At 40.1% G+C, this 21,418-nt stretch overlaps 2 protein-coding genes across 5 annotated transcripts; one reads left to right on the top strand and one right to left on the bottom strand.

Moving 5' to 3' along the window:
• Window positions 1–1,832: 1,832 nt before the first annotated feature.
• zgc:172076 lies at window positions 1,833–8,373 on the bottom strand. The gene is made up of 9 exons (XM_037765245.1): window positions 8,273–8,373; window positions 6,974–7,020; window positions 6,305–6,503; window positions 5,635–5,792; window positions 4,684–4,816; window positions 3,570–3,726; window positions 3,196–3,319; window positions 2,469–2,658; window positions 1,833–2,164 (listed from the first exon to the last, which is right to left on the bottom strand). The coding sequence occupies exons 1-9, from the start codon at window positions 8,286–8,288 to the stop codon at window positions 2,004–2,006; spliced, it is 1,185 nt and encodes a 394-aa protein (XP_037621173.1). The 5' UTR covers window positions 8,289–8,373; the 3' UTR covers window positions 1,833–2,003.
• A 5,084-nt stretch (window positions 8,374–13,457) lies between these two features.
• LOC119485571 (protein NLRC3-like) lies at window positions 13,458–20,705 on the top strand. Of its 4 annotated transcripts, XM_037765241.1 has the most exons (6): window positions 13,492–13,521; window positions 13,613–13,697; window positions 15,809–15,811; window positions 16,037–16,153; window positions 16,288–16,341; window positions 17,691–20,705. In XM_037765241.1, exons 2-6 carry the CDS (start codon window positions 13,643–13,645, stop codon window positions 19,457–19,459), a joined length of 1,998 nt encoding a protein of 665 aa, XP_037621169.1. In that variant the 5' UTR covers window positions 13,492–13,521; window positions 13,613–13,642; the 3' UTR covers window positions 19,460–20,705. The 4 variants fall into 4 exon arrangements, with proteins under 4 accessions (XP_037621170.1, XP_037621171.1, XP_037621169.1 ...); XM_037765242.1 differs by lacking the exon at window positions 15,809–15,811 and having other exon boundaries at window positions 13,458–13,697; window positions 16,031–16,153; window positions 17,691–18,757; window positions 19,089–19,260; XM_037765240.1 differs by lacking the exon at window positions 15,809–15,811 and having other exon boundaries at window positions 13,495–13,521; window positions 16,031–16,153.
• Window positions 20,706–21,418: the final 713 nt, after the last annotated feature.

The raw sequence follows: 21,418 nt of genomic DNA on the forward strand, positions 1-21,418 counted from the left end.
CTGAGGGTTCACCGTGCAATGGTTCTCCATCACTACTGAAACTGGAGAACACCTTGTACTGTATGTTGTTGTAGCACTTAAAACCAGGAAGGGAACAAACAATGCAAACCTCACGTCCCTGTCTGACAGGGCTGAGAGAGGTGTAAAGGTGTGAATATGACGCTGCCTTCATGTCGCGTGGGGAAGACTGTAAATCTGAGCCTCTTACTTGAAAATAGCCTTCGCCTCAGCTTCCAGATAGTAACTTGTACCATGTGGACGACTCTGATTCGTCAGGCTCGTCATTAACAGGAAAGTAGCAGAAGTTCAGTGTAGCCATGATAGATTCATTTTAAATAAAACCACACAAATTAAACATTTTCAGAGTCCTTTTGTGATCGCAGCTGTGAAGGATGAAACTACTGTTTGTTTATTGTTTAATGACTTCTCTGAACTTCCACTGACGTCATATTTAAAGTGATTATTCCTACATTAGCTGCTCTCACATGGAAACTAAGGGCTTTTTCAGTCTTCATGAAGACTTGATGGAAGAACTGAACCTGGTTAAGTGTGTTTCTTTCATAATGCATTCTCATAATGTTCCTACTGTACACCATTACAGATGTAAATAATGTGACAAATAATGTTCAAATACTAACTTCATTCAGCTTTCAGCCTCCAGCAGGTGAGTCCAGGACAGGAGAAGTACGCACAGTGAAGGTTGTTCAAGTAAAACTTTTTGGTTTAAGGTAAGAATTTAGTCATTAATGTAACGCCGCCCACAGCATTGATTCAACAAATAATCCCATGAGCAGCAGTGGAAAGTAACAAAGTACATTCACTCAAGTACTGTACTTAAAGGGCCAATGTGTAGCATTTCGGGGGATCTATTAGCAGAAATGGAGTGTAATATTCATAACTATGTTTTCATTAGTGTATAATCACCTGAAACTAAGAATCGTTGTGTTTTCGCTTAGAATGAGTCCTTCATATCTACATAAGGAGCGGGGCCTCTTCAGAGAGTCCTCCATGCTGCTCCGTCATGTTTCTACAGTAGCCTAGAACGGACAAACCAAACACTGGCTCTAGAGAGAACTTTTCACGTTTTTATGTTTTCTGAAGGCCACCGTAGTTCTCCAACACGCTTGTGAAACTGTGGTAACGTGAGCCGCAGAGTGTAAAATCGTGGTACCACCAGCCGCGGTGTATTAGTAGCGTGAGAGCAGGTGGATGGGTCACCGGTGTTTGTGTCCCATGTGAAACTTTTACTTTTGTTACTTTAAGTTTATTTTGATGCTAATACTTTTGTACTTTTACTTGGTTCAAATGGTTAATGCAGGACTTTTACTTGTAACAGAGTATTTCTCAGGTATTTCTACACTGTGGGGCTCAACCAAAGAGTATAGAAGCAAAGAGACGAAGCTCAGGTGTTTTTTTGACAACAGCCGCTGCCTCCATTTTGGACTGAAAACGCTTGGTATATTTACAATATTTTATTGTTCAACGCAGGCCATTTCAGGAGAATATGACAATAGAATAAAAATAATTTTGTTTTACCTTAATACACTTTTATGGCGAACGTTTAAAGGGACTGTTTGTAACTTCTTACACGTATAAATCAATCCGGGTCGGTGTCCCATGCGCGCTCGCGTGTGGTTAAGCTGTTCGGACTGAGACTCCAACGCAAACTACACGGAAGCACCAAAACCACAAAGTTGAGAACACGCACACCGCGCGTGTTCTCATTTCGCTCCACTATCACGTGCATGCGCGCACACTACACACTGCAGAAGAGTTAGTTTTAGCTCTGAGAATATCTAGTGAATGTACAGTGGACGTTTGTGCAGAAATAACTGCTGTTTTTTGTATGATAGGCTAAGTTAATAATAATAATAAACTTTATATGTATAGTACCTTTCATACAAGAAATGCAGCTCAAAGTGCTTAATCTGAAGTTAAATACATCCATCTGATTGATTGGCCGATCTGTTCTCTTCCTCACTCCAGCCAATCATCATCCAGATCTACTTCTGCGTGGGAACGAGCTCATCGATTTCTCGGCCACTCTCCAGCCTCTTCTCCATGGCGACGAGCAGTTTGATCCCGTCCACCACCAGCTGTGTCAGTCCCACCTCGCTTAGGCCGAAGGTTGCCGCGTTGCTAACACAATACAGTACCGGGGATTCTGGGAAATGAAAAGGCAAGTTTGAAACAAGAGCTGTTGTCTTCTCTTGAACTTTGTGATTTGTAGAAAAGAGATAAAAATACTTCAGGTTTGATCTCAACAACAGTGAGAGTCTAATAATATTATATTTCACATAACTGATAATTCCCACTGACGTTAGTGGAGGTGCTCCTTACTTCAGTCGAGGTGTGAAACCCTGGATTTCTATGTAGACAGTAACTCACTAGTCGTGAACTGACCTGCAGTTCTTCAGAACTCATCAGGTTTTGTGGTGAAACATGAGAGTCAGGTCTGCCCTCAGTACCTGTCGTGTCCATGCAGATCCTCAGTCTCTTCAGGATGTCCTGCAGGCGTTTGTGTTTGGGGAGGTGTTGCAGTTTGAGGTGGACTCTGATCCTCAGACCCGTCCCCACGTCAGCCGGAGAGCTGGTCACCCACCCCAGCTGCTGCTTCCAGGTGAACGAGTGTCTGAGCTCTCTGTAGAACTCCTCCAGCTGGAAACGCAGAGAGGAACGAGCAAACAGTCAAAGGGTACATCCCAAGTCTCTTATTTTACATTTCCTCGCTTGAACCAGAAGTCTGGTCCATCATATTGAAGACCATCTCAAAGCTTTTCTTTCTGCTCAAGGAGCGAGGATGGATTGCCGAGGAGCAGTGACCGAGGACACATGGAGCAGCCTTCACGGAAGTGTTTTACCTACCGATATGCCCCGTTATTAGATATCAGTTATTGATTGGACAGCGCAGCTGATCGGACTGATCTGATACATCTCAACATCACTGGAGTTTCAGACCAGAGTGAAGACAGATAACAGATTAAAATTAAGTGTAACACTCACAAGTTTTATATTTTATTTGTTTTCTGATTCACCATCTAGTTAAAAATATGTGCTCTTATTAGAGTTGGCAAAGTGATATGTAGAGGTTAAAAACCAACAGGTGTTGATAACAACAGATTCACCAAACGTGCAGACATTTGTGGCTCAAATGTTTTATTAATAACCTTCCTGAGAATCAGACCCGTCACTGACCTTCTGCAGGTTGATGCAGATGCATTTAAATGCCTCGGCGATGTTGCCGTCGTCTCGTGTGGATACAAGTCTGAGGTGGTCCTCCATGTTGACCCAGACCACTAGGCTGCCGTCTTTACTCACCCTGCAACAAGGAATCATGTGATAGTACGTGTTTGACGAGAGGATCTAATCAAACATGCTCCTGGAATTAGAAAAATGTCCTCTTAAACATCACAGGCTGATGGTGGCAGACTGGTTTTGATCAGACTGGTTCAGTATTCATAGGTAGTGTGACATTTGGCATCTTACAGGATTTTAATCACTGGTCTCAGGTTCCAGTTACTGCTCAAGTTACTGGGACAAAAAGACTTGTGGGAAGAAACCAGACTGACCAGACTGCCCTGGCGTCGGGCCAGTCCCGGGCCACGCCGGTACGGAGCTGAAAGGAGGACGGAGGGTTCAAGTTCAGCTCCCTCTGCTGCTCCTGGTTCAGCTCCTCCAGTAAGAGGAGCCCACCCGGCAGCTCTTCCTCCTCCAGCCGCTGCAGAGCTGAGAGCAAAAGAGGACACACTGGTCAACTGGTTTACTACAACTGGTTACCAGTTTACTTTGAGGCCATTTTCACATCGGGTTTCTTTGTCCCACAGCCCCCTACAGGTCCGCTTTCACTCTTTGTTTATTGCATCATTACGGCACAAGAACGGCACGCTTTGAACAGCTGGAGCCGAGTGCACCAGCTGGACGTAGAAAAGTAGGTCTTAACTCTTACGCCGGTCTTAGCTACGTCCGGCTTTTGAGTTTGAATTTACACAAAGTGCACCAAGCCTGACTTATCACGGTCGTAGCTGCGCCCGGTTTTATGCAGCACTCCCACGTGAATACACGCAAAGCGATGATTGTTGCCAAGCAACGCACTTGTTCTCTCTTTAAACAAGCGATGGAAGACATGGATAACGCAAACCAAAAGAAAAGGAAAATCAACTTTACTGATGGGGAAATAAGAAAACGTATAGAGTTGTATGCAGAGCATAGAGATGTTCTCACAGCTAAATTAAACAACACAAACAAACAAAAACTATTAGCGTGGAAATCGATCACCAGGGCAATCAATAGCGAATGCGATGGCGTTTGTCCGATCACAGATGACTCTTTCGTCTTAATACCCTTTTGTTATCTATGCGGTAAACATGACGCGCTGCCGTCATTGCTTTCTTCTTTTCTGGTTGTGTGATCAATATTATTACACGGCTTTGTTGAATACTCGATTCTGATTGGACAATCACAGCGTTCTGCGGTCTGTTATGCGATGCCGTACAGTATCTGATCCAAATCTGTTCTCTTCTGTCAGTGAACCCAAACTGTTCTTTGTGTGGCCAAACTAAATTGTTCTGTTGCAAATTTCTTGACTTCATCTGCATCCAGCCGGAGCCCTCCTGAACCTGCTGGTTTGGGTGTTTTCAGGTTCGCTGAGAATCAAATCTACTCTGCAACACAGACATGCAGTACCTCTCCTGGCCAGCGTGAGGAGCTGTCTGCGCTCTCCTCGGCTGCAGTGTGTCGGGAAGCAGAAGTCCTCAACACCTCGAACAACACTCACCTCACAGCGTACAGCGTATGACCTGTCCAAGTCATCACCCCCCTGCACACACACACGGGAAAACATATTTCTGAAAACGTGACAGTAACAGTGGTAGCATGTGAAGTGCTAGTTGTTGAGCACCAGATGTCATTTTCTATAGTTTCCTTCTAGACCTCTGTGACCTCAAACGCTGGTTCATAAAACAGGATATTGGTCAGAAAATATCAGTCTGTGTAGAATTCTTTGTGAAGTTAGTTAAATTAGTGTTTTCAAGTCCTAAAAGAAGATGAATCATTGAACTGCTGTCGTCTCAGCTTCACTTGAATCACAATGAGGAATGTACGAACACATTTTTCTTATATAGTCCAAAATACAGACTGTTCTGTTTATACTACATTGGGGATCTGGATACATGGACGTGTTCACACTGGACGACGCGTCTCCACTTCCTCCCATTCTACAAAAATTAAGCCAAAATAACCCTGATGAGGGGACTGCTCTTTGGGAAAAATGTATTGGACGCATACTTTGACTTTTTGGTTTGGTCCATGTCCCATCCTCTAACATGGAGGGGGCGGGATTTATGACCTATACTGCAGACAGCCACCAGGGGGCAATAGAGATGTTTTAGATTCAGTTTTGCCTTTCTGCCTTGATTTATTTTTGATCCTTTAATGATTGAGCATCACAGAGATCAGCATGTTTGAAAAGTTTACTGAAGTTACACAAAAGCTGGTGAAATGTTGCAAAATGTCACCATGTGCTTGCAGCTGTGTCAAACTGTGACTCTGTGCATTTGGTGTGAAACCGCAGTGAGAGTTTTCTGGGGTTTATTATTAACGATAATTACTCGTTGGTGATGTGGTCTGACTAGCTACCTTCAAGTTGTCGAAGTTGAAGTCGCCCTCTGGCGTCTGGCTGGTGATCTTGTGTTTGTGATGCGCCTCGATGACTCGGTCGAAGAAGTCACAGAACAGGACGTAGGACTGAGCATCGCCCGCGACGCAGCCCACAGATACAGGACTGGACCAGTCACCTGCATACACAAACATTACATTTACATTTACAGACTAACGGTGACAAATCTCCCAAATCTCCGGAAAATCTATTGACTTTGTTTCTAGAGTTTTTTCCCCCGTTCACTCTGCAGATTAATACAAAATATTTTCCTTACATGCATCATCCACTATAATTTTAGCCTGTAATGACTGTTATTATATTCGTTACTTTTATATTTTATCTAAAACATATCCAAATGTAAACCACACTGTTGCTTTACTACCAAACTTTAAAACAGCAGCTCTTTAAACACAGAATACAACTCAACAACTAAAGTTATTCATGTTAATCAGTAAACATTAAACATTAAAACAGGACTATATTTTGAATTATAATCGCTGAGAATCGAGAACAAAAATATTCAATAACATATTTGAATACATTTGAAGTTTCTAATGTCCATGACTTCCTTCTATCATTTTTTTCAGATTTTAATCTCACTGTTATTTTCTGACAGTCATCATCATGCTGACATCATGCTGACATCACCTGGTTCCTCGAGGCCCGGGCGTATGACATCATCGAAGATGACTCCGCTGTGGGTGCAGCGGTCGAACTGTCGGCGGTACATGGCCGGTGTGAGGATCCGACCCATCCAGGTAGAGTTCCTGCTCAGGTCAGGGAACTCCTCGTCGGGAGAACCTCTCCTCAGGTGGAACTGGGCCATAGGGTCAGGGGGGACCAAACTCTGAACGCACAGGAAGTTGTTGTAGAGGAGACAGGAAGAGCTTTTAGTCATGATGATGCCAACAGTGTTTAACTGACGTATTCTAGCAATGTTTATATTTAGTCACATAGAGTTGATCTTTCATTTTTTAATGGATTAAGATCAATTTATGCCAGGCTCAGCTGTAGTCTGAGTTTCAGACCTTTTTATCCCCGATTCAACCCTCCCGACAATCGGTGGGGAAATCCTGTCTGGGACCGATGTTCGGCCCAGATTATCTGGTAATGTGAGGGGTTTACAGATATAGCCTTAAACCTACCAATCTGTCCGCAGACTCATCGGGTGTTGATATTAAATAGTTAAACTGTGGATGATTACGTCAGTACTTTCCGAGTGGGACCACAATAGCCAAGAGAGACAAACCGCAGCAACTGACGGTGTTGCCAAGCATTACTAACTCACATCGTTTCATGCTGGATCGTAATAATTACCTCCAAAATCGTCCGGTACCTCGTCTCCATAGGAACGGCAACCGGTGCTGCAACAAAAGCAAAATGTTTAACGTATCATAGATCAAAATGTATCTTCTTTTTATAGGGCTCCTTTAAAAATCTGCAAATTAATATGTAACACAATTGAAAAACATTTCGCCTCTCTGTTTATATACATGATTGAACAATTATTTGTTTGCTAAAATAACATGAGATTACAACAACATAAGAATAAAAAACACAACAGAGTAATAAACAAAGAGTGTAAGAAGTAATATGAACACCAGTGCAAAAAATAATAGCAGTAAGAGCAAGATAAATTTAGTAAAGTACATAAACTAAGATAGAAAAGTAAATTACAGCGACATAAGAATAGAAACAGGAGTAAAAATATAATGTATAAGAAGTAATACTGGGCGCTTGGGTTAGCTCAGTTGGTAGAGCGGGCGTCCATGTATTAAGGCTTGGTCTTGACCGCGGCGGCCCGGGTTCGAATCCAGCCTGTGGCCCTTTCCGCATCCACTCTCTCTTTCCCCCCTTTCAAGACTCTATCCACTGTCCTGTCAATAAAAATGGAAAATGCCCCCCAAAAAATAACTTTAAAAAAAAAAAAAAAAAAAAAAAAAAAAGAAGTAATACTAACACCAGTGCCAGATAGAACTACAATCAAACTAAGATAAATTTAGTACAATAAGTAAATAAAAATAGAAAAAGTAATATTGCACATGATATTGAATGATGGGTCAATCCCCAAAAAAATTTGAGATGAAAAATATTAAGAAAAATAAATTGTTTTCGGTAGCGCACACCATATAACTGCCCTCCATCCCCCGTGTTTCCTCTCTCTCATACTGACATCTGACAAATTTACATAAATTGTGTCTGAAATTGTGATGAACACAAAGATAAAACCAATAATCATTTGAAAGAAATAGTTAATTGAAAAGTTGTAGTTGCCCTCCTTGTTAAAATGTTTACATATATTACATCATTCATCACTGAAGATCCATTTGTACGTTTCCAGATTAAACTCCATATCACATTAAATAATCTGTATCTAAACTGAACTTGTGTAAAGAATTTGATGCTCATCTTGTATAAAGCCTGGGAAAAAGAGACATTAAGGACTGGAAACCACAGGATTTAATAATCAATAACAATGATGGTGTTATTACAGAAGATTCAGTCACACTCACTTCATCACAGTATCTGTTTAAAACAAACCTTCGACAAACCTAACTGTAACAGAGAGTTGATTAACTGAGTGAAAAACACACAGCATGCAGTGAAAATACTCACGCTTGACCTTCCACATGTCGTCAGCGTGACGGCTGTCAGAACAATGAAAGGTCTAAGAATAGTTGCGTTGGTCCTGAGCAGCTCATCATGCAGCCTGCAGGAGTCCAGTTACAGTCCAAACAACGGCAGCCTTTTTATAACTGCACAGCACTGCTGCTGTGTTTGATTGTCCATTACTTGAAATGTAGGCTATAAATACTGTCAAGTTGAGTCCAAAGCAGTTTGAATAAAATCACCCTCTGTTTAAAGTATATAAGTGGAATTCAATAACAATCGGTGTTATGATTAAGATGGGGTCCTTGGAAATCTTTTTCCCTGTAAGGGGTCCCTGGACCCAAAAGGTTTGAGAACCCCTGCAGTAGAGAACGTATGACGTGTTTTCACCCTACTCCTGTTCATATAATGCTGCAGTCACACCAGATTTCACTTCTAGTTTATTTTCCTGCTTTTCCTGGCAGGAAAACAAATTCAAAATCCAAGTTCCAACAGTATTCTCCCCTGTCATGCAACACTGTGGGACATTGACTAATTGAAAGTTTGAATAATTTCATTCTTTAAATTATTTCAAATGTAAATAATACATTAAAGGGACTATTTTTAAGAATCAGAAATTGCTTGTTAACAGCAACACCTGTGGCCGTTAAGTCAACGAAAGTCAGCGTCCTATTGATCGCGCTCGCGCTTGTGCTCGCTCTACATAGACATGAACGAGCATCGCTCAAAACAGTGAGGCGACACACGTCAGCTAAAACCACAATATCACTCTATATTTCACCTGCTTGGCAGTAATGTTAGCTGACCAGACGAAGGTCTCTCCATGAATCAATGCTGATCCTAGTGTTGGCTTTTCCTGCCTCAGCCTCCTGACCGCGGTCAAAAGGAACAGGGGAGACACCGGCACCCGTTCGGAGACGATAACATAACTTGCTGCGGACCCCCGTCCCTTCACAAGACACGGGAAACCTCTGTTGGTCTGGAGGAGCTGCAGCATTTATTTCTGCACAAACGTCCACTGTACATTCACTAGATATTCTCAGAGCTACGAAGTCTTCTGCAGTGTGTAGTGTGCGCGCATGCACCTGAGAGTGGAGCGAAAACGCGAGAATGAGCGCGGTTTGTGAGTGAAGGCAAGCAGGCAGAGGAGCATAGTAAGTATAAGAAGTTACAAACAGTCCTTTTAAACCTCATTTTAATGTTTTTAAGAAAGAAATAGAACTTTTTATGAAGACTATATCTTCTTCAAAAAACAAAAAGGCTACTAAAACGATGAGTTTGTGCTCCCATCTTAATGTTTTTAATTAAGTTACTATTATTTTGTTAATTATGTTATTTTATTCATTTCTTTTAGTTTTATGTTTGTTTGTTTGTTTTTGTTTTTACTTATCCCATTATTTCTTTTATGTGTATTGATTATCTATGTATTGATTGAATGAACAAGTGAATGAGGTGTGAACGTGGCCCCGCCTCCAACGCTGTATCCAGTTCACTTAATACATCTGTGAGGTTTAGAAGTTAATTAAAGCTGCAAGCAGCGATGAACGGGCCCTCGCACCTTCCCGCACGTCAGGGGTACTGGCGAGACGCCGGTCGACACACCCGTACATTTCAGTGACCATCGGACACTGCACGCACAAGTTAGACGTTATTTCCTTGCCTCTTTGTTTTTTTGGAGCAAATGTGCTCAGAAAGGACAAAGGGGGGTGTGATGTGGGGGTTGAGAATGTGTATGTTTATATTTAAAACTAATTCAAGTTTATGTATTTGATCTTAATGTGTGTCAGATAATGCAGTGGGTTAGAAAAGATGGTTAGTTTGCATGCAAGACCTTGTCTATGTGAAGCATAAACTAAACACATCAGGTGTGGCAAAACCAGCTACCTAAATATCTCTAATCTTTTAACTTTAATCTCATAATATTACAACTTTTTTTCTCATATTATGACTTTTTAACCTAAACTTATGACTTTTTTCTCGTAATATTACGACTTTTTTCTCGTAAACGTATGACTTTATTCTAAAAATCTAAGATTTATTTGTTTCCTCATTGTGGCCCTAATACTCTGTCGTACTCTTGAGTCTTAACAGTTAAAAATAAACCTCAGTCAAGTTGATCCAAGCTGTCAGACCCGTTCAGACACATTTTTCACTGATGTGAACTCAGATTACAATCAAACTGTAGATGAGATCAGGTGGCAGCAGCAGCAGGGCGGTGACTAAAAGCTACGGTTTGCAGTTTGAAGCAGCCTTCACTAAATTTACAGGAAGTCACATGTTTTAAGAGAAATGAGACGTTGTTTCCTCTTAAGCGTCACGTTAATATTTTAGATTATAGCTTCTGTGTACTTCTGTGTACAGTGAACTGTGCAATTATTTGTGCTAAAGACATCAAGTAGTCTGACTCCAGCAGCCATGACCTATGAGCAGGTTCTGAAATGAACTTTTTTCATTGCCTGCCACTGTGGCAAACAAGTACCTTTTTTTTTGTCTGCCACTCAGAAATGTTATCTGCCACTTTTGAAATCTCTGCGCCAAATGAAGGAACAAGGCAAAAGTGAGCATGGCTCAGATACCCCCGCTCACTGCTTGATCCCTACTAAAGTAACACCAAAGGTTTTGCCATTTTGGAAAAACTCAAAAAAGGTTTGGGCACCGTGGACTTCTAACCCCCAAAAGGCACAACTAGACCACACTGTCAACCATCATACCAAATTTGAAGTTCCTAAATTAAATAGTTTTGCTCCGGACACGAAAATGTGACAGGTGAATGGGCGGACGGACGGAAGGGCACGTGGAACGCTATATATCCCCAACTACTTACGGGGGTATAATAACATCTTAGATCTGATGTCATTCAATGTTCAATATATTTTACACAAAAAACATTATATGCATGGTAAATTACAATATTCGAATTACACCGTGGCTTCCGGGGAGCCCTATTTTTCAGGGCAGGGAGGGTACTGTACACAGTACTGTACTGTACTTTGTTATTGTCATCTATAGGGGTTGTTTGCATAAAAACACACAATTCAAATGATTATGATTATTTAAATATTTGCTTTGATTAGAAAAATCTTGGCAAGCTGTTGAGAGCTAGTGTTAGGATGTTAAACAGGTCATACTGTAATTCCCTCTCTATTATCTATTTTATATTGCTGTGAAAACATCTCCTTCAAACAACTGGATTTATTCAAGTTTCTCGCCAAAAACATAATTTTACGAGGTTACATTTGAACAAGACGATAACGTAATTTACCAATAGTCATTTTTCCTGAGCTTGAGTTTGAACGCCACATAATAATAACAACTGCCTAATGCCTAATGTGCCTAATGGCACCTCCATTAACATTAGTAGATCTGTTATTTAACCAAGCAGGACTGTGCTGCCCACCGGCTGCTAACAGGTAACATTACTAACTCTCCTCCTGGCCAACAGGTTTGTTGTTCACAGTGTTGCATTATCAAGGAAAAAACAGGGTGCGTCCCTCAGGCAGTGTCTCCGGTCCAAAACAAACAGCAACATGTTACAATGTGCTTATGCGTCATTGTGCACGCGTTACTGTGGAAGGGCATCAATACAGAGGAATCAGTAGTCACGGAGGCTTGAGATACCAAGGAATCAGACAATAAGGAGTCTGTTCTCTATTCCCTCCCCTAACATTTTTTACTGTCTGCCAAAATGGCGGATGGCCTGCCAATTTTACCCGCCAACAATTTACCTGCATTTGGCGGGTGGCGGTTGCTAATTTCAGACCCTGCCTATAAGTATATGTGAATAATAAGTACAATATACAGCTGAGTGAAGGCAGGCAGTTCAGAGGAGCAGAGTACAGCAGAGACTATGGTCCTGGAGACCAAATTATTAGGCTGAATGTTTCAGGGAAAATGTAAATGATATAACTCATATCAAACCCGACGTTCAGGAATTATCAGCCTCACATGTGACTGAATGGAAATGACGATAAATAATGTAAAACGTGTTTGTTGCTGACAGACAGACTCTCCGTCTCTCTCTGACTTTAATAGTATCATTAATAAAAGTTAAAGGGACTGTTTGTAACTTCCGTTACTAATTAGGGCCCGAGCACTTTCGTGCCAGGACCCCAACGGTGTCCTGGCACGAAAGTGCAAGGAAACCTATTGTTTTTCTGAGGATTATTATTTTTCCGCGCGGAGATTGCCTTTTTGGGACCTTAGCCATCCCCAAAAACTCACCAAAAGTGGAATATGCGTCAGAACTGGTGGGAAATTCAATGTTCTGGAGTGACCCGGCTCGGGTGTCACCAGGGGGCGAGCCAGGACACCGTTGGGGTCCTGGCACTTTCGTGCTCGGGCCCTAATAATCCTTAGAAAAACAATAGGTTTCCTCGCACTTTCGTGCCAGGACACCGTTGGGGTCCTGGCACTTTCGTGCTCGGGCCCTAATAAAGAAACAGAGTTATCAGAGCAGCAGTGTTTCCTCTCTGTAGCCTGTTACCTGTTTAACAAACACCTGCACATGAATAACAGCTGCAGTCTGTATTTCTACTGTGGACTGAGTCCTGCTTAGAGGACCAGGAACCATCTCTACTGGAACAATATCTTTATATTATTTATTCATTATTATCGTCTGTATTAATTTATATTCTGACACTAGAAGTTATGTATTAGTCTGAATGTTAGAGGGAAAAGTGAAATGATATAACTCATATCAAACCCGACACTCAGGGATTATCAGCCTCACAGGTCTGGGTATCATCGGATAATCCGTTTTTCCTTTGGAATTCAGAAAGGAAAAGGTCTGGGTATCGTTTGGGTTCGTTTTTCATTTTTTGATTCAGAAACAAAAAACGAGAAATCGGCCGTTTTCGGTTTAAAACGAAAAAATAAAAAAACGTTTTTTCCTTTTTGAATTCCAAAGGAAAAACGGATTTTCCGATGATACCCAGACCGACCCAGACCCAGACCCAGACCCAGACCCAGCATGATCCGTTTGTTGTTCACACCTACAGTTGACACAGATTATAACTAGATGGTGAATAAAAAGACAACTAAACTATAAATCTTTTAATCTGTGATCTGTCTTCACTCCGGTATGAAACTCCAGTGATGTCAATGTATCTGATCAGTCTGATCGGCGCAGCGGCCAATCAATAACTGATATCCAGTAAGGGGGCGTGCCGGTTGGTGATAAATGTCCGTGCCATGCACCCAGGAAGAGGAAGAACAAGAAGAAGAAGAAGAAGAAACAACAACAACATCACATTAAGGCACGTGTCCTGTTCTCTTTATACCTCCATGGTTGTACCTTGTTGTCAAAGAGCCGTCGTTTGTGTTTTAACATCGTTTCCTCTCTGAAAGGATCAGAGGAGTTGGGTGAAAGAATACGAAATGGAAACCCTCTCTAAGCCAGGCCTGGCTGTGGATCCAGACACATCACCGTGTTGTAAGTCGCTGGCTTTTACATTCCTTGTTAATGTAAGATTAGATTTAGTTTGTAAGTTATTTCCATTCGTCTGGTTATGTGATGTGTTACTGTTTCCATATTCACTCAGCAGTTACAAGGTACTGATTGTCTCCTCTTTGTTTCAGTTTTAAGAGTAGATTTACTTTTCTTAAACTCTGAAATGAGGACATTTCATCTGAAGAGGGGGAAGAATGTAAGACTAGATTTATTTTTTATAAAGACATATTTTATACAGTGTACATTTTGTATTCTGCTCTTTAAGTTAGAGCATGGAACTATATAGTTTGGCGCACCTTGCGTGCCTGTGGGATGAGTGATGGTTAAGATTGGCGGAGGGATATGAAGTGATGTGCCACCTTGTGATTTGTCCTACGCTGAGTTGTGTGATTAAATGTGGATCCTGTTGAACAGACCAAGCTCTCCCCGTGCTCTTATTCTACCCACAGCCCTACAGGAGTTTAATTAAGTAATAGGTAAGGTTATAGTTAAGGTAGCGAAAAGCCTGCCTTACATTAACTATTGGTGCCTTTAAAATGGGGTCGTGTTTACCGTGAAGCAGGATGTGTGGTTATCGAGGTAACTTCAGGGTTAACTCTGGGTTTTCAGTCCTACGAAACCGGTTCACTTCTTACCGGGGTAGATGCTGAACGGATAACCTGCTCTGGAGCAGGTTATGTTCCAGATAAGAGATCAACTCATATGAAAGCACCTCCTGCTGACCAATCAGAGCTCAGTGCGGTGATTGTATGATAATACCACACACATACGAAGAAGTTTAAGTCATAATTCAGGCTAAAAACAACATAGTTTAAACTGACAAATACAGGAAGGACAGCGGACTTTATGTTGAGGGTGTTTACCACTTTGAATTATATTTTTATATTTATTTGTTTCTACTTCCTCTTGAGTCCGTTTCACACCGACAGAGAGGAGGGAAGCAGGTGAAAGAAGGTTTAAATACTCATAGACGCAACTTCATAATCGCAGTGTAAAGTGATGAGTAGTCTGTTCATCTATTACGCTCTGAAAAGTTATTTATATTTAGACAAGTATATCTGACTTTTGAGTATTCCTTTAAATTAATAAGTCTGTTAATTTACGCATTCACACATCCGGAGTTTTTTTCTTTCTCCAGCTGTTCTTCCTGCATCTGGCAGCTTCAGCTGTGTTACTTTGAGTCTGGATTAAATGTTTAACTTCTTCGTATTTGTCTAATATAGTTTCTTCCTTTGTAAAATGTCTGTCTGTAGTCAGTAGTCTTGTTCATGTCTGTGATTGGTCAGATGCTGCAAACACCTCCTCGTTCATGTGAACGCGCTCATATCCAGACTGAGGAACCCTGGGTTGATTTACTGAGTTGATAACCAGCTTCGTAGTACAGTTTAGCGAGATCTCGGTTGTTAGGGTTAGTGAAGCCAGATAACGAGAAGATACCCTGGGTATGTTGAACTCGCTTCGTAGTACAGGCCTCAGAAGAGGGGAAGTTTCTGAAATTTCCGAGTTCACTCATTAATTAATTAATTAATGAGTGCGCATGAGATACAGAGAGCCAGCACAGCTCTCTGCTCATGAGCACAGCTCTCTGCTCATGAGCACAGCTCTCTGCTCATGAGCACAGCTCTCTGCTCATGGGCACATCAAACGTGTCGTTTTGATTCATTATTCTACACCGTTCCTTCTGAGCATCAACAGGCATTTCACTCCTCTTATAAACTTATCTAACTCTTAATCCACTTTTAAAAAACTTTTGAAAACACATTTTTTTAGGATAGCATTCCTATAAGTAGAAGGGTATAAGTACACTGTTAAGAATTTCCCAGTAAAATAACAGTAAAGAACTGATGGCAACAGGGTTGCCTTTATATTACATGCATGAACGTGTGGTACATTTATATGGTCAATATGGTCATCCTACAACGGCCTCTGGTTCTCCTCTGTCATCATACTTTTTGCATTTACAGCATTATGTTCGTAGGGTGACCATATTTTCAAAACCCCCAAACTGTGACACTCACGTGTGCACTCTTCAGATTACTTTCTGTAGCCTCAACAGTGAGGATACAAAAAGTCTGACAGATAAACACTGTAAGATTATTTGGGGATTTTTTGCCTTTTATTACCAGTATACAGTTGAGAGAGAGACAGGGCATGTGGACAGACAGAACAGACTGCTTGTCCGTCTTCTACCAAGCTTTATTTGTTCTCTATAAATCAGCTCTAATAAAACTAAATCTCTGAACCCTTTGTACATAGTTCAGGTGTTGATGAGTTGCTTTTCCTGGTTCCTGATTATTTTTTCTATTTTCAATCAGCTGAACCTCAGAGGAAAGCAGGAAGCACAGCAGTCACCGCCCAGTATGGAAGTGCCATCCTCGCACCACAGTTAACAGGTGTTACTGTAGGAAGGGATATAACGCTCAACGTCACCACATATGGTAATGTTTCCCCTGTATTCATAAACCAAATAATTCCTTTATTTATGTCTAACTATGTACATGCTTAAAGTGTAACCAACAAAATGCCTTTAATTATTTTGCATTTCTCGAGATGTTGCATGTTTGTGTTTCAGCCCCATCTCCTGTCAGGATAGACAACACTGTTGCTGTTTCTCCCAAAACGAAAGGTATTGTGCTGTTTAAAGACTTAAAAAATATGAGATGTCATATTGATTTTTCACAACCAAATGACAAAACGTTACTTCTGTTATTAAAACAAAACGAGAGTGAATTATTAAGAAGGTGTTGTGGAGATTTTGAACCTGAAAATGTGACATTACCATTAGGGCTGCACGATTATGGCCAAAGTGCTATTATATTGTCATCTATAGTGGTTGTTAGCATAAAAACACACAATTCAAATGATAAGGAAATAAATTATTTTATTTTTATTGATACATTTTTTTTTAGTTTTAATTATATATTATAAGCTGCTTAGAGCTAGTCTAAGGAAGTTAAACAAGTCATAATTCCCTCTCTATTATCTATTTTATATTGATGTGAAAACATCTCCTTCAAAAAAACATATTTATTCAAGTTTCTCGCCTAAAACTCAATTTTACATATGAAATATGATTACATATGAACACATCATGATGGGAATGAATTACAATATAATAAGAGTCTGATTAAGTGGTGTATGTGGCGGCTGCACATGTGTGTACGACCGGCAAAAAAAACAGATATATGAGCATATGAGAATGCTAAAAACCGCCTGGCCTCAATCAGCTGCTGATTGACAGTGCATCTCTAGCTCTTAGTTTAGGAAGCGCTTGATTTATGCAGCAGAGTTTTCTATGAGCGGAGCACGCATACTACAATATCGCGGCAGTCATGTTCATTTAATTGTGGGAAGCCAAAATCGTGATTGCGATTAATATTCGATTAGCAAGTAAACATTTTGACCTTGAAGTTGATGTGTTGGAAGCAGAAAAAAAGGGCAAGCGTAAGGCTGTGAGCGACTTTGACAAGGACCCAATTGTGATGGCTAGACGACTGGGTCAGAGCATCTCCAAAACTGCAGCTCTTGTGGGATGTTCCCGGTCTGCAGTGGTCAGGACCTACATAAAGTGGTCAAAGGAAGGACAACCGACAGGGTCAAACCCGAGGTTCATTGATGCACGTGGGGAGCGAAGGCTGGCCCGTGTTGTCCAATCCAATAGAAGAGCTACTGTAGCTCTAATTGCTGAAAAAGTTAATGCTGGTTCCGATAGAAAGGTGTCAGAACACACAGTGCATCGCAGTTTGTTGCGTATGGGGCTGCGTAGGCGCAGACCGGTCAGGGTGCCCATGCTGTCCTAATGTTATGGCTGATCGGTGCAAGTCTTGACCCAGGATTGTTTGGGTCTGGTTGTTGTGTTTTGTCTGTTTGAGTTGTCTGAAAAGCTAGCACACATACTGTACATAGGCCTACCATATTTGCTAACTTTGAAGAGTACGAGAAAATTATATAACTATGATTTTATTCAACTTTCAGAAAACAAACTCCAAAGGTGCAGTGCTGAACTAAAATCTCACCTTGGAAATACAACAAAACGTCTGTCTCAAGGAACAAAGGAAGAAGGATCATTGATTCTTTTGAACAAGATCTACACGGACCTTTACATCACAAAAGGAGGCAGCGGGGAGGTTAATAACGAACATGAAGTAATTCAATTAGAATGCAGAAGGTGTATGAGTGAGGATAAGCCAATCCAGCTCAATGACATTTTAAAACCTTCATCAGATGAAGAAAACCTTTATCAGAGAGTTCTGATGAAGGGAATCGCTGGCATTGGGAAAACTGTAGCTGTGCAGAAATTCATACAGGACTGGGCAGCAGGAAAAGCCAACCAAACTATTCAGTTCATATTTCCAATCACATTCAGAGACTTTAATTTATTAAAAAATGACGATGACTGGAGTCTTACGAAATTGATAGGTCACTTTTTTAAAGTGAAGGATTTGGAAGCATTAGACTATAGCAGTTCAAGTGTTTTATTCATCTTTGACGGCCTGGATGAATGCAGATTACCTCTGGACTTTAAGAACAATGGTGTGTGGAACAGTGTTACAAAGACCACTACAGTAGACGTCCTGCTAACCAACTTAATCTCAGGGAAACTGCTAGAAGAAGCTTGGATCTTGGTCACAAGTAGACCAGCTGCAGCCACTAAGATTCCTCCCGAATACATCGACAAGGTGATCGAGGTACGAGGCTTTAATGATGAGCAGAAGGAAGAGTACTTTCAGAAGAAAGTTAATAACAAGGTTATGGCTCAGAAGATCCTCGATCATCTTCAGTCAAAGCCGATGAGAAGTCTGTACATCATGTGCCAGATCCCATTCTTCTGTTGGATTTCAGCCACAAATCTCCAGTATCTCCTAACAGAAACTCACAAAGGCGAGTTGCCCAAGATGTTGACTGAAATGTACTTACACTTCCTGATATGCCACATAAAGTGTAAACACCAGAAGAATTATCAGGAAGGCGAAGAAGACAAATACATTATTATGAAACATGGAAAGCTGGCATTTGAACAGCTTCTGAAGGGCAAAACAGTCTTTTATGAAAAAGACTTGAAAAGTTGTAAGATTGATCTGAAAGCTGCAGTTTATTCAGGATTTTGTACACAGAGCATAAGAAAAGATTATGGTCTTCACAAACAAGAAATTTACTCCTTCATACATTTAAGTATTCACGAGTTTCTTGCAGCTCTTTACGTATCAGAGACCTTCTTAAATAGCGGAGAAAATCTGCTTCCAGGAAAGAAAAGTAAGAAAGGAAAACCTCCCATCCTCCTCTTCCACAAGGACGCGGTGAATATGGCTTTGGCCAGCGATTGTGGACGATGGGACATGTTTCTGTGCTTCCTGCTCGGTCTGTCACAGGATAAAAATCAGAAACTTCTTCAGAAAGTATTGAGATTCGAAGAAAGACGTCCACAGAGCACCCAGGACACAATCATCTACATTCAGGGCACAATAATCTACATTCAGGAGACAAACAAGAAACTGTCCAATGCTGACAAGAGTATTATCAATCTGTCCCACTGTTTAATTGAGTTGGATGACCAGCAGGTTAATAACGATCACAGCAGACGGTGTTTGAGTGAGGAGGAGCAAATCCAGCTCAATGTCATTTTTAAACCTTTATCAGATAAAGAAAACACTCCTCAGAGAGTTCTGATGAAGGGAATCGCTGGTGATAGGGACACAGATAGGAGCTGGTTTAGTTATAAGAAAAAATTTAAATGGAATTATTAATATCATTTAAATGAATATTAATAAATTATCAATATATATATATATATATATATAATATCAGGACAACAAATTATGTTGGTACATGTTATGCTCCCCCTCCTTCTGATCATACAGTCAATAAAGAGGGGGATGGGATTTGGGATCAATCTCACTTCCACTCTGGCCTGGCCTGGCAGCAGCATTGACCACTTGTAGTTTTGTTTTGTTCTTTATCTTTTCTGGTGAGTCCGGTGGTCTAGTTTTCGGTGTTTTGTTTCTGTTTGTCAAGGTTTAGTTTGGGGTTATGTTGTTCAGGGGTAGAGGGAAGCACCCGGCTCCGACGGCTCTGTAAGAGCTGGGCTCAGGTGGCTTCCCATCTTTTGTTCCTTTTTGCCGGCTCACCAGTTCAGTTATGGGTAAAACTTTAGGGGTTAGTTTGGTTCTTTTACTTAACTTAGCTCTTTTGTTAATTATTGGTCTACTATTTCTGTGTTGCTCTTAAAAAAAAACGTATTATATATATTTTTTGAAAACTCTTGATCCTTGTGATGATGATCAAACTAATTAATAATTATATTAATAATATTATCTTGGGATTATGATTAAACTAATTAATCATTATCAAAATAATTATTAATTTAAAAAATAATTATTTAATTTAATTAATAATTATCAAAATAATTATTAATTATATTGAATAATGTGATTTAATTTATATGATGATAAATGATGGGAAATTAATGTAGTCTCATAAATATAAACCATATATTGTTTATATAGATGCAATTTATAGTTAATACTTTCACAAGCTTATAAACAAGCTTTTAGTAATAGTAAGTAATGAGCTTAGAAATGAACAAAGACACAAAACAAGATGTACACAAAAAACGTTTTTTGTTTATTTGTTCTTTTTTATTTTTATTTTTTGGGGGTAGTGGATGGGATTCATTGCTGTTTTGTCTGTGTTTTGTCTGTATTATATCCATATGCTGTAAAAAAAAAAAAAAAAAAAATTGTAAAAATAAGTGGCAATGCAAACTTTTGGATTTTAGTTGCTTTTAAGTTTTTCAATTTCGCTCTTGGTTTTCTGTCTAAAAATTGAAATGGTTTATGATTTATGATTTACTACTTTACTTAGATTTTGTTCCATTTATTTCTTATTCTAATATCTATCTTGTTTCATTGTATAACAATGAAGATTGACTTTATATTAAGTTTAAAATTTAGTGTGTGATGCCATTTAATCAAGTGTGTTGGGTTATATTTGTTTTGGGGTTATTTGTACTTTGCTATTTGTAGTAGGTTTGACGGATGGGACAATATGGGTTTTCCCAGGGTGAGCCTTTTTATAATCATGCAACTAAAATAATACTTAATCCACAGTATGGCTCTCGATACTTTCTGTGATGTATTACTATGATGTCACATTGTAATAATCTCCTGCAGTGCACTCTTCTGCAGACTTTGTGTGACTCTGTATAACCATTTCCTCTTCTTGCAAGAATAAAATACAACAAAGACATTTCATCTGTTTGGGATCTTGATTTCAATGTTCATTAGGACTCATCTTGGAATATTGACAGAATTTCCATTACATCCCATATACATTTTCTAAGGATGTTATCCCATTCCTTAAAATATTTTGGTTTCTTATAAGTAGGTAAGTTTTGGAACAAAAACAAAAATCTTGGAAGTGTGGTCATTTTAATTGATCCAATCCTTTCAAAGATGGATAGATATAATATTTTCCATCTCTTCAACTCTTGCGGTGAGGACTCGACCTTGGTACATGGGGTGCCTGCTCTACCAGGTGAGCTACCTCAGAGCCTCAACTCTTCTGTAACTTGATCTATTAATCCAGAGTAATTTATTGAAAACAGATGTCGATTTATTTCTTTTCACTGAACAGACAGTTTTGTGGTATTTTTGAGTGACACTTCATAATTGATTGCTGCAGGAATGAGTCCTAAAACCCAGAAA

This window comes from Sebastes umbrosus, chromosome 3 (assembly GCF_015220745.1).
Source record: "Sebastes umbrosus isolate fSebUmb1 chromosome 3, fSebUmb1.pri, whole genome shotgun sequence".
NCBI lineage: Eukaryota > Metazoa > Chordata > Actinopteri > Perciformes > Sebastidae > Sebastes > Sebastes umbrosus.

Coding starts and splice junctions, on each gene's coding strand:
- zgc:172076 (XM_037765245.1), bottom strand. Junction 6,504..6,973: donor GGTACCGGACGATTTTGGAG/GTAATTATTACG, acceptor CTGTGCGTTCAG/AGTTTGGTCCCCCCTGACCC. Junction 5,793..6,304: donor CCCGGGCCTCGAGGAACCAG/GTGATGTCAGCA, acceptor TTGTGTATGCAG/GTGACTGGTCCAGTCCTGTA.
- LOC119485571 (XM_037765240.1), top strand. CDS start 13,643: ATGGAAACCCTCTCTAAGCCAGGCCTGGCTGTGGATCCAGACACATCA. Junction 16,154..16,287: donor GCTCAACGTCACCACATATG/GTAATGTTTCCC, acceptor TTTGTGTTTCAG/CCCCATCTCCTGTCAGGATA. Junction 16,342..17,690: donor TGTTTCTCCCAAAACGAAAG/GTATTGTGCTGT, acceptor TTCAACTTTCAG/AAAACAAACTCCAAAGGTGC.